This window comes from Thalassophryne amazonica, chromosome 16, assembly GCF_902500255.1.
Source record: "Thalassophryne amazonica chromosome 16, fThaAma1.1, whole genome shotgun sequence".
Taxonomy (NCBI): Eukaryota; Metazoa; Chordata; class Actinopteri; order Batrachoidiformes; family Batrachoididae; genus Thalassophryne; species Thalassophryne amazonica.
In genome coordinates this window covers 4,370,600-4,386,275 of record NC_047118.1, presented here as the reverse complement: position 1 = coordinate 4,386,275, position 15,676 = coordinate 4,370,600, and the positions used below count along the sequence as shown (strand labels likewise).

At 42.2% G+C, this 15,676-nt stretch overlaps 1 protein-coding gene across 1 annotated transcript in view; it reads left to right on the top strand.

Moving 5' to 3' along the window:
- The first annotated feature begins 235 nt into the window (after positions 1-235).
- The window catches only part of LOC117528491 (neurexophilin-1), a 122,382-nt gene continuing 106,941 nt past the window's right edge, over positions 236-15,676 (top strand). The window contains exon 1 of the mRNA XM_034191126.1: positions 236-717. Coding sequence (XP_034047017.1) covers positions 661-717 — 57 coding nt within the window. The 5' untranslated portion in view covers positions 236-660. The remainder of the gene's footprint in view (positions 718-15,676) is intronic.

Below are 15,676 nucleotides of genomic sequence, written 5' to 3'. Positions count from 1 at the left end.
GACTGATTTGGTGAAGATAGTTGAGCTGACCACAGCGTGGAGGAATCTGCTGGAGGTTGATGTCAGAAATAAAGAGCCAGAAAACGTATGTGCAATTTCTCCCTATGTGTATACAGAATGAGTGGGACTGGAAAGAGAGAAGGGGGAGAGGAAAGATTGGAGGAGAGAGGCACAGAGGGGAGGGAGGGTGGAGAGAGAGAGTAAAAACAGTTGAACTGTGTCTGGATCTCACCAGTCTCAGCATCGCTCACCTTCTGCAGGAGGCTGCTTCATTTCTCCTCCACTGGCCCCGATCAGCACACATCTACCCACTCCACGACTCTGAGCCGGGATTTCTCTGTCTCGCTTGTGCATGGATATCGCTGTGCATTTAAGGATTTCTCACAGCTCATGTGACTCAAATCTGAGGCTGGTGAAAGTAAAACATTGTGAAAAACCGGGACTCCAAGTGGTTTTGTAGGTTTGTGGGAAGCAGCTGTTCTGCTGGCTTTGGACATGGACCCGTGCGTCCGCCGTGAGGGATCCGGTGCAGGAGGAAGAGCGTGCACTTGAAGGAGGAAAAGCCCGTGTACGGGAGTTTTTACTTTTGTTCACTCTCTCACACACACTCGCGTTCTCTCTCTCCACCTGGAAGGGGAACGCAGAGTTTTACGCACCAGAATGATGCGCCCTCACCGCGGCTTCATCCTGCTGCTCCTCAACGGAACCGCTTGTTTGGTAAGAAGAAAAAAAACGTGCACGAGTGTGGATTAAAAAGGCACATGATTATCTCATGCAGTCCAGGTGACACGCGCTTATAACTTGCACACAAAAACTTCTAAACTCCGTCAGAAATAGTGGATCACTTTGGTGACGCACTGATGAGGCGCGCACAAAAGTAAAAGACATGCAATTTGTGACTTTTTTTTTTTTTTGGCTATTATTTATTTCAGTCTTATTTCTGCTGTCTGTCAGTATTTCCACATTGAGTCTCACCCGCTCGGAGCGCAGCGTCACTGACTCCCAGCGGACACATGAAGCTGAAGGCGCGCAAAGAGCACGCTGTCGCCGCTTAAAGCCACGCTGTTCTGTGCGCAGTTTGGTTCCAACAGACTGATCATCCAATAGGATGTAATAGCTGTGCAATAAACTAATAATTAATTACGTCATTAGTGGGGGAGGAAAAGCGCACATTGGACCTGCGCGTAAACGCAAAACCAACAGCTTTGATCATCGAGGCTTGTCAGCGCGTAAAGTGCATCCAGCTATATTATGAAAACAGGTACAAAAAAAAACAACAATGTATATTTAAACTGCACATCTCAGACTTCAAACTCCACTCGGAAAGGTCTGAGATGTGTAGAGGTTGGAGTGCACTTAGACCCACAGACAGATGAAAGAGCTGCTCTTTTCCCCCATTTTTGTCTGGAGGACTCTGATTTAGTCGGCCTGCTGCTGGAACAGTTCTTTCACCATACGTTTGTCAGTTAAAAAAAAAAAAAAAAAAATCAGTTAATCAGATCGGAAAAAATGTGGATTTTTTTAATATTATTATTTATATTATTATTTCACAACCACAAAGGCAATGTCTTCAAATTATTCATTCAGTCCAAAAGAGGAGAATAAAAACCCCTCAATGGATGAACTCAGTTCAGTTTTGTGCAGGATTTTGATCCAATAAATATATTCAGCCCCACCGTAATTAAATTATACGGCATGGATGTCCACTGAAATAGGAAGCATGATCAGAATGCATTCAAATAACACAATTTTCTTAGAATCATAAGAAAATGATGTTTGAACATGTTCTGATCACGTGCAGCCGATGTACATGTTTAGATCATGTAAATCCAACAGGCTTTTTTTTTTCTTTTCTTTTTTCATTGTATTTGCTCAGTGCACTTGCTTCCACAGCAGAAGGGCCCACTTCAACGCCATCTGTACCCCATTCTTCATGGATATCTGCTGTTGCATCAGGAAGTTCAGCTGGCGTAAAAAATGTGCCAAATACACTAAAACTGACTCACTGGATAAACGCAATTCAATTGTGAGCAGGGATTTCATCTAATAAATATATGTAGTCCCATTTATCTTGCATCGATGCGCTTTATTTTAGTTGGGGCTGCATATATTTATTAGATGAAAATCCTACTTATAATTGAATTGAGTTCAGTATTTTGAGGTGTAGTTGTGTTTGTTGAATTTCTTGTAGAGCAAAAAGGGAGCAGCTGAAAGAATTGCATGGATGTAGGCTTTATTTTTATTATTTATTTAAAAGTTGGGGTTATATATTTATTGGATGGAAATCCTGCACTCCAATCCTGAAATCCAATGAGCTACTTGATTGAACAAACACACACAAATCAGTTTACAGCAATTTAATAACAGCAAAATGGAACAAAATCCCCAATCTCAGCAGCTCTAAGTAGACATATTTTTGCTTAAATGTTAACAGTTTTTGCCTAAAATTTAAAATAAATCAGATTTCAAAATTCCTCTTCCTCTGCTTGTCTTCCGATGGATGATTCCACACTGTCAGCGAGCCTTTGATCAGAGCAGTGCTTCTTGCATTCTCTTATTTTGACTCAAGAAGTCCCCGGTGCTTTCCTAAAGACTCACAATGACCCAAAAACACAAGAAGTGTGACACAAAGTGCGTCTGCCTCTCTAAACCAAGGCAAGAATCGCATAACGAGATCGGATTTGGATCTCCCATTCCTTATTCATGCAGCGGCTGCACGTTTAAGAACAAGCGGCCATTAATGAGAAATCAGCTCTTGATTTGCATGAGCAAACTGGAAAACATCCTTCCACTCAGAAACCCCTTGGCTGAGGAGCCGAAGCAGCAGGGCCCAGAAAAGAGCAACACACACACACAAAAACAAGTGCAGTCAAAACGCTGGTGGTACGACTGATGCTGAGTGGTTGTGGCAGCATCCGTTCAAGGGTGACCTTGTGGATTTTATATGAAGGTGTAATTCAGATGCTCAGACTGAATTCACGGCTCTCCTGCTGGTTCTGCGTCTGGCACACAGACGGCGTAATTGACAAAACGCTATAAGGAGCTGTTTACGTCACACAGAGCTGCTTCTACAGATCAATTGTGGGCACTGGAACAGAAGAGACTGCGTGCCCTCTTATAACGTGGGGGTTGAGCGCCTTTTCAGCCGTGCCATAGATCCAAGAACACCGGATAATAGGCTTAAAACTCACACTGGTCTTGTCTTGGTTCTTTGGAATGTTCTGCTTGAGCCCTGCAGCCTTTTCTGCCACAAGGTCTGCAGCTAAAGATAATGAAATTAATTGACCCACACACACACACACAGTCTCCAGATGATGCATCTATGAAAAACCTGCATGTCATCACACAGCAGGAGAGATTTGTGGTAATTCATTAGCTCTGTGACTTTGATAAATTAGGGAGCAATTCATAAATGAACTATTTATTACACTACAGAGCAGCGATTAATAATCATGTGAGCCTCACGTGCATTAAAATTCAATCTGGATTATTTTCTGTAATAGTCCTCTGAGTGCGTTAAGTTCTCGGGAGACGTTCCTGCAAACAGTAATAGAGAAGAGGTGCTGCCGTTTTTCTTATGATGAATTACAAGTTTCAAATCATAATTTTCTATATTTAAAGGAAAAGTCATGAATAATAACAGTATTTAAAAAAAATCCATACCTGGTTTGTATCACTGAGTGGCTGAGGATGCCGTATTTATTTTTGGCAGCATTTTAAAAAGTTGTTTCTCATTTGTGACGCTCGTTACAGCGGCTTGGTTTCGCTGAGCCAAACGCGTTTACGAGGAGAGCAAGGTGTGAAATATTTACGAGCGAGGATATTTTGATTTTCGCTGCCAGTTTGGCAGCCTAGCAGAGCTAAGGTGTGAAAGTTACCGCTTTGAGGAGACGGTGATACAGATGCATCAGAAGGAGAAGGTCACACGAGGGGCCGAGACGGAACATGAGAAAAAGTGTTTAAAAAAATAAGTCAGATGAGAGAAGCAGCAGCTGTGACAGGAAGTGATGAAATGTGTTTAAAACACTAAAAATGAACGAGGGAGACTACAACCCCTGGCAAAAATTATGGAATCACCGGCCTCGGAGGATGTTCATTCAGTTGTTTAATTTTGTAGAAAAAAAGCAGATCACAGACATGACACAAAACTAAAGTCATTTCAAATGGCAACTTTCTGGCTTTAAGAAACACTATACGAAATCAGGAAAAAAATTGTGGCAGTCAGTAACTGTTACTTTTTTAGACCAAGCAGAGGGAAAAAAATATGGAATCACTCAATTCTGAGGAAAAAATTATGGAATCATGAAAAACAAAAGAACGCTCCAACACATCACTAGTATTTTGTTGCACCACCTCTGGCTTTTATAACAGCTTGCAGTCTCTGAGGCATGGACTTAATGAGTGACAAACAGTACTCTTCATCAATCTGGCTCCAACTTTCTCTGATTGCTGTTGCCAGATCAGCTTTGCAGGTTGGAGCCTTGTCATGGACCATTTTCTTCAACTTCCACCAAAGATTTCAATTGGATTAAGATCCAGACTATTTGCAGGCCATGACATTGACCCTATGTGTCTTTTTGCAAGGAATGTTTTCACAGTTTTTGCTCTATGGCAAGATGCATTATCATCTTGAAAAATGATTTCATCATCCCCAAACATCCTTTCAATTGATGGGATAAGAAAAGTGTCCAAAATATCAATGTAAACTTGTGCATTTATTGATGATGTAATGACAGCCATCTCCCCAGTGCCTTTACCTGACATGCAGCCCCATATCATCAATGACTGTGGAAATTTACATGTTCTCTTCAGGCAGTCATCTTTATAAATCTCATTGGAATGGCACCGAACAAAAGTTCCAGCATCATTACCTTGCCCAATGCAGATTCGAGATTCATCACAGAATATGACTTTCATCCAGTCATCCACAGTCCACGATTGCTTTTCCTTAGCCCATTGTAACCTTGTTTTTTCCTGTTTAAGTGTTAATGATGGCTTTCGTTTAGCTTTTCTGTATGTAAATCCCATTTCCTTTAGGCGGTTTCTTACAGTTTTGTCACAGACGTTGACTCCAGTTTCCTCCCATTCATTCCTCATTTGTTTTGTTGTGCATTTTTGATTTTTGAGACATATTGCTTTAAGTTTTCTGTCTTGATGCTTTGACGTCTTCCTTGGTCTACCAGTATGTTTGCCTTTAACAACCTTCCCATGTTGTTTGTATTTGGTCCAGAGTTTAGACACAGCTGACTGTGAACAACCAACATCTTTTGCAACATTGCGTGATGATTTACCCTCTTTTAAGAGTTTGATAATCCTCTCCTTTGTTTCAATTGACATCTCTCGTGTTGGAGCCATGATTCATGTCAGTCCACTTGGTGCAACAGCTCTCCAAAGTGTGATCACTCCTTTTTAGATGCAGACTAACGAGCAGATCTGATATGATGCAGGTGTTAGTTTTGGGGATGAAAATTTACAGGGTGATTCCATAATTTTTTCCTCAGAATTGAGTGATTCCATATTTTTTTCCCTCTGCTTGGTCTAAAAAAGTAACTGCTACTGACTGCCACAATTTTTTTTTTTTCCTGATTTCTTATAGTGTTTCTTAAAGCCAGAAAGTTGCCATTTGAAATGACTTTAGTTTTGTGTCATGTCTGTGATCTGCTTTTTTTTCTACAAAATGAAACAACTGAATGAACATCCTCCGAGGCCGGTGATTCCATAATTTTTGCCAGGGGTTGTAGAAGAGCTCTCAGTGGGTGGATGATTCTGCCGAGGTCCAAATCACATCAACGTTGCAGCATCAAAAATATTCAGTTTTTTTTTTTTTTCTTTACATGATCAGGCTCCACCCTGTTTTAGCTTTTCTGGCCAAATGTTCTTTTTTTGGGGGGGGGGGGGGTTAATTTCCTTGCTCTGCCCCATCATACAGGTTTTCCTGAATAGTGGTTTTTATTCCCAGACTAATCCAAAAATTTTTGCAAATTTTGTGAAATTAGTTTAAGCAAAAAACAATATTTTGCATCTGAGATAAAAAAAAAAGACGGTGGCTCAATTTCTTTATAGATGTCATGGATTCTATTTATTCATTATAATCTATTAAGAGCACATTTCATATTCATTATTTTTGTTTTAAGCACTGGGAAAAAAGGTGGAAAAACAACGAGCATAAAGTCAGAGTCTCTCCAGACCAAATGTTTTTACAAGTAAGTGATGTAAAAACATTTTGTTGCTATATATATATATGCAGCATGGTGGCTTAGTGGTTAGCACTGTTGCCTCACAGCAAGAAGGTCATGGGTTCAATTCCAACCTGTGGAGTTTGCGTGTTCCCTCCGGATGCTCCGGCTTCCTCCCACATCCAAAGACATGCAAGTTAGGTGGATTGGAAACTAAATGGTCCATATGTGTACATGCGGGTGTGAATGTGTTTGTCTGTATGTGGCCCTGCGACAGACTGGCATCCTGCCCAGGGTCCACCCCGCCCCATGCTCTGACTGCTGGGATAGGCTCCAGCACCCTGCAACCCTTAATTGGAGTAAGCGGTTGAAGATGAGTGAGTGAGTGAGTGAGTGTGTATTTTAATATAAATGTATATATTCACCATGTTTCTATCTGCATGTTGATTTGGCACAAATTTAACACTTTAATGTCCTCCTTAATGCAACTCTGGTTTGCCAAACAAAAGGGGGAATGTTGGTCTGGAATCAGGATCTTATTTTTTGGGAAGCAAGTGTGCAAATCATTTGTACCACCATGTTACCAAATAGTCACCCCCCCCCCCCCCCACACACACACACACACACTCGATGTCGTCACAGTACATCCAAGGTGGATCTGCATGTTGATTTGGCACAAGTTTTACACCGGATGCTCTTCCTGATGCAGCTCCACATTACACGGAGAAATGTGTCAAGGTTGGAGTTTGAACGGGGAACCTTATGCCCTGAATCTAAGCATACTAACCACATGGCCACCACCGCTGTTACCAAGTATGGGGGGGGCAGAGCTCTACTTTCCTCACACATGCTGATGCAAATATACTTTTTTCTCTTCTGTTGCCTCTCAGGATAACGCTCCGTTCTTTCCAACCTTTTTTCTGCCCTCCAGTCACCAGTTAACTGAAAATGCAGGTTTGTTTGTTTTTGGAGGGTTTTTTTTTTTGTTGTTTTTTTTTTTTTTTTACATGTCATGTTCAATGTTTCACAGTTATGACGAATTTATGATGTTGTTCTTGTGTTCAGAGACTTAATTGTGCCAACTCCATAGTTATTAATCTATACAATATGAATGTTTCCACAATAACAGTTTGTGCAACACTGTTGCCCAGGAAGAATGCAGGGGAGGAGATTGGCCCACTGAACAGGTGAAGGTCAGGTATTTTATCCACAAAAACAGGCAGAGGGTCAGCATGCAATGACCAGTCACACCATGTGAGCAAATACACAATCAGTAAACTAAACTCTGAAAACACAGGAGGGCAGCATGACTGTTAGTCGGAAGCAAACGGGATGGAAAAACGCTAGAGATCAAGTGTGAAGCTCAACAATCTGGTGGAGAGGCGGTGGAAGGTAACTGGTTAAAAAGAAATTTTGAAGTACTGAAACACCAGGATACCAGTAAACAGGAAGTAAATCCACACAATAAATAGAGGTGATGTCAGAATAAAAGCAGGTGAGAAAAAAAATCCAACATTAAAATAAAACGTAGGCAAACATTAAAACAGGAGCAAGAGAAAATAAAACTGAGTTTAACATTCCTTTTCTGTTTTTCAGATCTTTGCCAAATACTCTATTATACTGGTCTACAGCCAAAATGTTTCCAAAGTAAATAAATAACAGGTGAATTATATTATATGAACAATTAGAGATACATGTTTGTTTTATCATGAAAACTATTAACACAATATAATTACTGCATCTTTAGTATGTTGTGTGCTTGGTACCACTCTCTGTGGAGGATGTCGAAGACTTATTTATATTTGGTTTTATTGTGAGAGGGCTGGTGCTTATTGGTTTATGTGCTGCCCTGACCTACCGGAGAATTGGCAAGATGGCTGCTACCAGAACCACGACCCTTCACCTGTCCATCATGATTGAGTTGGGAAAGGTGATACAGTCTCAGACTGCATTAACCCTTGAACTCAGACACAAGTTGGATAACATCTCGGAGCAAATGTACGCCTTGCAAAGGAAGATGTCGGAAACCACAAAATATTCATAAATGGGATTTGGTCGGTCAGAGGAGCTGCAAATGTGTTTCTCTGCTCAACCCTAAACATGGCAGGCTTATCAGCCTCCAAAGATCAAAACGCCCCGCTGTTTTCCTCCAGAAGAATTTCTAAGTCCTTGGTGAAGCATTCAGCTGCCCTCTTATCTTCTGCCCTCCCCTTCAGTCTGATGTTGTGAAGGCAACTCAAGACATTACACACTGACAGAAACTGATACAAACTCATCTGACTGATACGAACTCACCTGCCCATATGACGCACGCCCAAATCTCCCCCCCACCCCTACCACCCCCTCCTTGCCTAACTAACTAGACTAACTAGACAGACTAACAGACAAACAAACACATTCATACCCACAAGCACAATTTACAGTTTCAATCCATCTAACCCACATGTCTTTGGATGTGAGAGGAAGCTGAAGCAGCTGGAGGGAGTACACGGAAACTCCACACAGAAAGGGCAGAAAGCGATCCTATGACCGTCTTGCTGTGAGGCAACAGTGCGAACCACTAAGCCACCGTGCTGTCCCATGTTGAAATTCATCATGCCACAAAACCATAATAAATTGCACATTTTATTTCTGAACCAGGCAACTTGTACAAATTTCTTGACCAGTGTTACGGGTGCCGCGCAACTTTCCCAGAAACGCTGGTGTAACTCTGTTCCTGACTAAACATGTTAAAGTAACAGCAGCCGCAGGTGAAAACAGAAACTCCTTGAAAGAGATAAAATTTCACTTAATCCAGGTATAACTGCAACTTAAACAGGGTCACTGCATCATGCAAAGCACCAGGTTGAAGGTTTTTCTTCCAACAAATTGAATAACTATGAACAGATGAATGAAGTGCGCATTGAGTGCACTTGAACTCCAACACTCGGCCTTCCTCATTATTCCAAATAACTCTGCTTTTCCCCAATATAAGATTTTAATCAACCTGCCCATGTTAAGTGTTTGATTAAATAAATAAAATAGGCAAATCTGCACTTTTGTGGTTTGTGGACACAAAAAAGACAAATGCAAGCATGCATGCTCACAAACATGCGCAGCAGCGTGATTATGTGGAACTGTGACCTTAAAAAGTGCCTGTAACCTTCACACGCTAAAAAGAATCTCTGGGGACGCAGACGCTGCACTCGTGGCGCGCTCACATCAACTTCACAGCTGCTTTTTTCATGCAAGAATTTTTAGGGAGGGATGTGCCTCAGGTAGTGTCTCTGTGGCCCTGAGAGGAAAGATTGCTTTATATTCCTTCTGATTGCTTTCACAGTACAGATGTACACAAACACACACACACACCCACACACACACACACACCGCCCGTCATGCTCGATAACTGAATTTCACCTCTGCGCCGGCTGTACACACAATTTTACTTTTTGCAGAGTTATGTGAAGATATTTGTGCATTTTTGTGTTGCATACCCCCCCCCCCACACACACACACACAAACATCACCACCAGCCTCTGAACATATTATGCTTTTTGTTTATATATATATATATATATATATATATATATATATATAAGAAGACATAACATTTGCATGAATTCACATCAGTAAACTTAGATTTTCTATTTTTCAAAGACTTGTTCTTATCCTCTGTGTGATCTGCTGATCTGTTTTTAAAAACAGCTGCGAGACACATTGAATATAAACGACTGTAATCCAGATGAGGATAGTAATTAGGCAATTACTTTGCAGCAGTTAAAGTGTAACGTACAGAAAGTGACAAATAAAAGCCTTTAATCACAGCAGCACAGCACGTGCCAGGTCGTGCCTCCACCTTCACCACAGTAAAAAAAAAAAAAACTCCTGCCCTCCTCTAATGATCTCTGAACTCGGATCCCTCACATAAACATAAATATCACCTTCATTCTGACAAAAAAAGCCCTAAAAAAGTATAAAGAATCGTATCGTCTGATGCAGAACATGTTGCATGCAGACACAAACGCGAGACAGTCGACTGAATACAATTTTTTTTTTTCTGGTTTTCTCTCTCCGTCTTTGCTATCATTGTTACAATCTGCATGTCAGAGCTCATAAGTGTCCACCCTCCACCTTGCAGAGCTCCACGTCTCTCCAGTACAGATGACACTAAACCTATAGCACTTTCAAGTGTCACCAGGGAGCAGTTTGTTCCATAAGAACAGCACGACCAAATCCTGCAGAGCTACACTCTGCTCTATGGATGGCATCTTCTCATACAATTTAAAAAGATCAATAAACTGTAATTCTTCAAATCACATTCCATTATGGGTGTTAGAAAGATGAGGAGGGAGAATAAGTGGAGACGGGTGAAAAAGGAAATCACTCCATGTTGTGTTAGAGTCTGAATGAACCCAAGAATGCAGACAGTAAGGTGATTACAAATGTGATTTATTGTCCCAAAACACAGGCGTTCAGACCAACAACGTGAGTTCACAGGAGTCCAAAACAAAACCAACATGCAGGCAGAGGGACGCAACGACAAAACTGGATTAAACAAGGGACAAAGAATAGCGGGATGTAATACGATGGGAGGTATCAAGGAAATAATCAAAACTTATAAACAGGAACACTGCTACACACAGGAGGTGTCAAAGATAATCAAATACCACGGGGGAACCAAAGACGGGTCCAGCAACAAAGCAGGAAATAGTGCAGGTATAAATACTGAAGCATAAATGACCAAACGAGTGACAGGTAATGGAGTGCTCAGAAAAAAAACACACACGCGCGCACACACGCAGTGACTCAAATCATAAAAAAAGAAACCCAGGGGTGAGTAGAACCAGAACCATCATGATAATAGTCAAACTTAAGAGAACAGTAAAATAACAAAGTACAAACCAAGAAAACAAAAGCAGAAAACCAACATGGAACTCAAAGAAGTGCACAGAGTGCAAACAGGTGCAAACACAGGAAAACAACATGACTATCAGACAAGAGGATGTAGAACTAGACACAATGATAATCAACATCAGGGGACAGAACAGAAAGACAATCAACACAGGGGGCACCAACAAAGGACAGAGACAGGGGACAGAACACAGACAACCAACAGAAAGACATGGCCAGAACACAAAGACAATCAACACAGGGGGCACCAACAAAGGACAGAGACAGGGGACAGAACACAGACAACCAACAGAAAGACATGGCCAGAACACAAAGACAATCAACACAGGGGGCACCAACAAAGAACAGAGACAGGGGACAGAACACAGACAACCAACAGAAAGACATGGCCAGAACACAAAGACAATCAACACAAGGGGCACCAACAAAGGACAGAGACAGGGGACAGAACACAGACAACCAACAGAAAGACATGGCCAGAACACAAAGACAATCAACACAAGGGGCACCAACAAAGGACAGAGACAGGGGACAGAACACAGACAACCAACAGAAAGACATGGCCAGAACACAAAGACAATCAACACAAGGGGCACCAACAAAGGACAGAGACAGGGGACAGAACACAGACAACCAACAGAAAGACATGGCCAGAACACAAAGACAATCAACACAAGGGGCACCAACAAAGGACAGAGACAGGGGACAGAACACAGACAACCAACAGAAAGACATGGCCAGAACACAAAGACAATCAACACAAGGGGCACCAACAAAGGACAGAGACAGGGGACAGAACACAGACAACCAACAGAAAGACATGGCCAGAACACAAAGACAATCAACACAAGGGGCACCAACAAAGGACAGAGACAGGGGACAGAACACAGACAACCAACAGAAAGACATGGCCAGAACACAAAGACAATCAACACAAGGGGCACCAACAAAGGACAGAGACAGGGACAGAACACAAAGACAACCAACAGAAAGACATGGCCAGAACACAAAGACAATCAACACAAGGGGCACCAACAAAGGACAAAGACGGGACAGCACACAAAGACAACCAACAGAAAGACATGGCCAGAACACAAAGACAATCAACACAAGGGGCACCAACAAAGGACAAAGACGGGACAGAACACAAAGACAACCAACAGAAAGACATGGCCAGAACACAAAGACAATCAACACAGGGGGCACCAACAAAGGACAGAGACAGGGGACAGAACACAGACAACCAACAGAAAGACATGGCCAGAACACAAAGACAATCAACACAAGGGGCACCAACAAAGGACAAAGACGGGACAGAACACAAAGACAACCAACAGAAAGACATGGCCAGAACACAAAGACAATCAACACAGGGGGCACCAACAAAGGACAGAGACAGGGGACAGAACACAGACAACCAACAGAAAGACATGGCCAGGGGACAGAACACAAAGACAACCAACAGAAAGACATGGCCAGGGGACAGAACACAAAGACAACCAACAGAAAGACATGGCCAGGGGACAGAACACAAAGACAACCAACAGAAAGACATGGCCAGAACACAAAGACAATCAACACAAAGACATGGCCAGAACACAAAGACAGTCAACACAAGGGGCACCAACAAAGGACAAAGACGGGACAGCACACAAAGACAACCAACAGAAAGACATGGCCAGAACACAAAGACAGTCAACACAAGGGGCACCAACAAAGGACAAAGACGGGACAGAACACAAAGACAACCAACAGAAAGACATGGCCAGAACACAAAGACAGTCAACACAAGGGGCACCAACAAAGGACAAAGACGGGACAGAACACAAAGACAACCAACAGAAAGACATGGCCAGAACACAAAGACAATCAACACAAGGGGCACCAACAAAGGACAAAGACGGGACAGAACACAAAGACAACCAACAGAAAGACATGGCCAGAACACAAAGACAGTCAACACAAGGGGCACCAACAAAGGACAAAGACGGGACAGAACACAAAGACAACCAACAGAAAGACATGGCCAGAACACAAAGACAGTCAACACAAGGGGCACCAACAAAGGACAAAGACGGGACAGAACACAAAGACAACCAACAGAAAGACATGGCCAGAACACAAAGACAGTCAACACAAGGGGCACCAACAAAGGACAAAGACGGGACAGAACACAAAGACAACCAACAGAAAGACATGGCCAGAACACAAAGACAATCAACACAAGGGGCACCAACAAAGGACAAAGACGGGACAGAACACAAAGACAACCAACAGAAAGACATGGCCAGAACACAAAGACAGTCAACACAAGGGGCACCAACAAAGGACAAAGACGGGACAGAACACAAAGACAACCAACAGAAAGACATGGCCAGAACACAAAGACAGTCAACACAAGGGGCACCAACAAAGGACAAAGACGGGACAGAACACAAAGACAACCAACAGAAAGACATGGCCAGAACACAAAGACAGTCAACACAAGGGGCACCAACAAAGGACAAAGACGGGACAGAACACAAAGACAACCACAGAAAGACATGGCCAGAACACAAAGACAGTCAACACAAGGGGCACCAACAAAGGACAAAGACGGGACAGAACACAAAGACAACCAACAGAAAGACATGGCCAGAACACAAAGACAGTCAACACAGGGGGCACCAACAAAGGACAGACACGGGCCACAGACAGACTGGGGACAGATTACAACACTCCATGCATTTTCTTGTTTCTTGCAATACAATCACAGTATATATAAGTATTCTGACAAAAGTGAATTATCATCTTTATAAAAACATCCAACAATTCAGGTTTGCACAGTGATTAATACAAATCCTAATTATTACAGATGTCCTCTTGTTTTAATGTTTTTGGGCCAGAGCTGACTTATTTTGTATTTTCCTTGATATTATACTTGCACAATGTACACTGCAAAAATATTTAAGCAAATCCAATATATGTCATTGATGACTGAACAGCTCTGCAATGTGCTGGAAAGTCAGCAAGCTCTTCCTTAATATTTTTATTATTTTATGAAATCAGTAAATATTGCAGGGCTAAAAATATATATACATCTTCATTTATTAATGTATTTTCTGCCACTTGTCTGGGCCCAGGTTGTGGTGGCAGCAGAACTAGCAGCTCATCCCCACACTTCCCTATCCTCCGGCAAGTTCTCTAACTCCTCCAGGGGATTCTGAGGCATTCCCAAGCCAGCTGGAAAATATAAATCCTTCAGTGTGTCCTGGGTCTTTCCTGGGGTCTACTCCCTAGTTAGACGTAACTGGAAGACCTCCCAAGGGAGGTGACCAGGGGGCATCCTCATCAGATGACCGAAACACCTCAGAGTGGAGCCAATGCTTCTTCACAACAAAAAGAAGTCAGCTGAATCCCTCATGGATAGTGAAGCTTCTCATCCAGTTCTGGAGTGTAAGCTCAGATACCCGATGGGGGAATCTAATTTCCGCCGCTTGTATAGCAACCTTATTCTTTAGGTCTTTACCCAAAGTTGATGACCATAGGTGAGGATAAGGGCTGAAATCAGCTGGCAAATTGAGTCTCACCTTCTGGCTCAGCCCCTTTTCACCATGACGGTCCAGTCCAGCATCCCCAAAACATCAGATGATGCCCCAATCCGTCTATCGATCTCATGATTCATCTTACCCCCACTCATGTACAAGACCCCAAAATACTTAAACCCCACCACTTGGGGCAATAACTCTCCCCTGACCCAGAGGTTACAGTCCACTCTTTTCCAACAAAGGTTATGATGATATAATTGTAGACTACAGGTCTTGGCAAAACTCTATTGTACTTGCATTCATGGTAAATGTCCACCAGGTGGCGATATTGCCCCACTTCGAGAATCTTGAGTATAGGCTGCTGGGATGGCGATGACCAACCTGTTGTTTATATTAGCAGATGTGTCGAGGAAGTAGCTGAGTGAACAAAGAGCAACCCTCACAAGATGTATGTAGACCTTGGTTTGAATCCCACTCATATTACCAATCAGTGTCCTTGGGATAAGGCCCTTAATCCATATTTCCTCAGTCCACCCAGCTATAAAAATGGGTAACAGCCTTGGCTTCACATGGGAACAGATTTAGGTGTATCTGGATTTTTTTTTTTTTTTTTTTTTTAAGCATTTTATTATCATTATCATCCACATGTAAATGGCATTTTCAGTGGCCAAAAAGAATAGTATTTGAAAACGGGTCCCAGAAGTGGGTAAATCTTAAAATGCTGGAGTAGTTTCTCCATGTGCACAAACAATATGGAATGTTTATGAACTGATTATGTCACAAGACCACCTGTCCAATGACAGCCACTTATAATTAATCACTTGCCAGAGTTTTATCATGTGATAAAACTTTGGATTTTACAAAGTTTTCCGTGTGGTGCTCTGGTCTTTGTAAAATCCAAAGTTTTTCCATGTGGTGCTCTGGTCTTTGTAAATCTGGTCTTTGAAAAATCCAGGTTTTTTTTTTGATGTGGCACTCTGGTAAATGGACTGCATTTATAAAGCGCTTTTCCATCTGCATCAGATGCTCAAAGCGCTTTACACATCATTACCTCACATTCACCCCGATGTAAGGCTGCTGCCA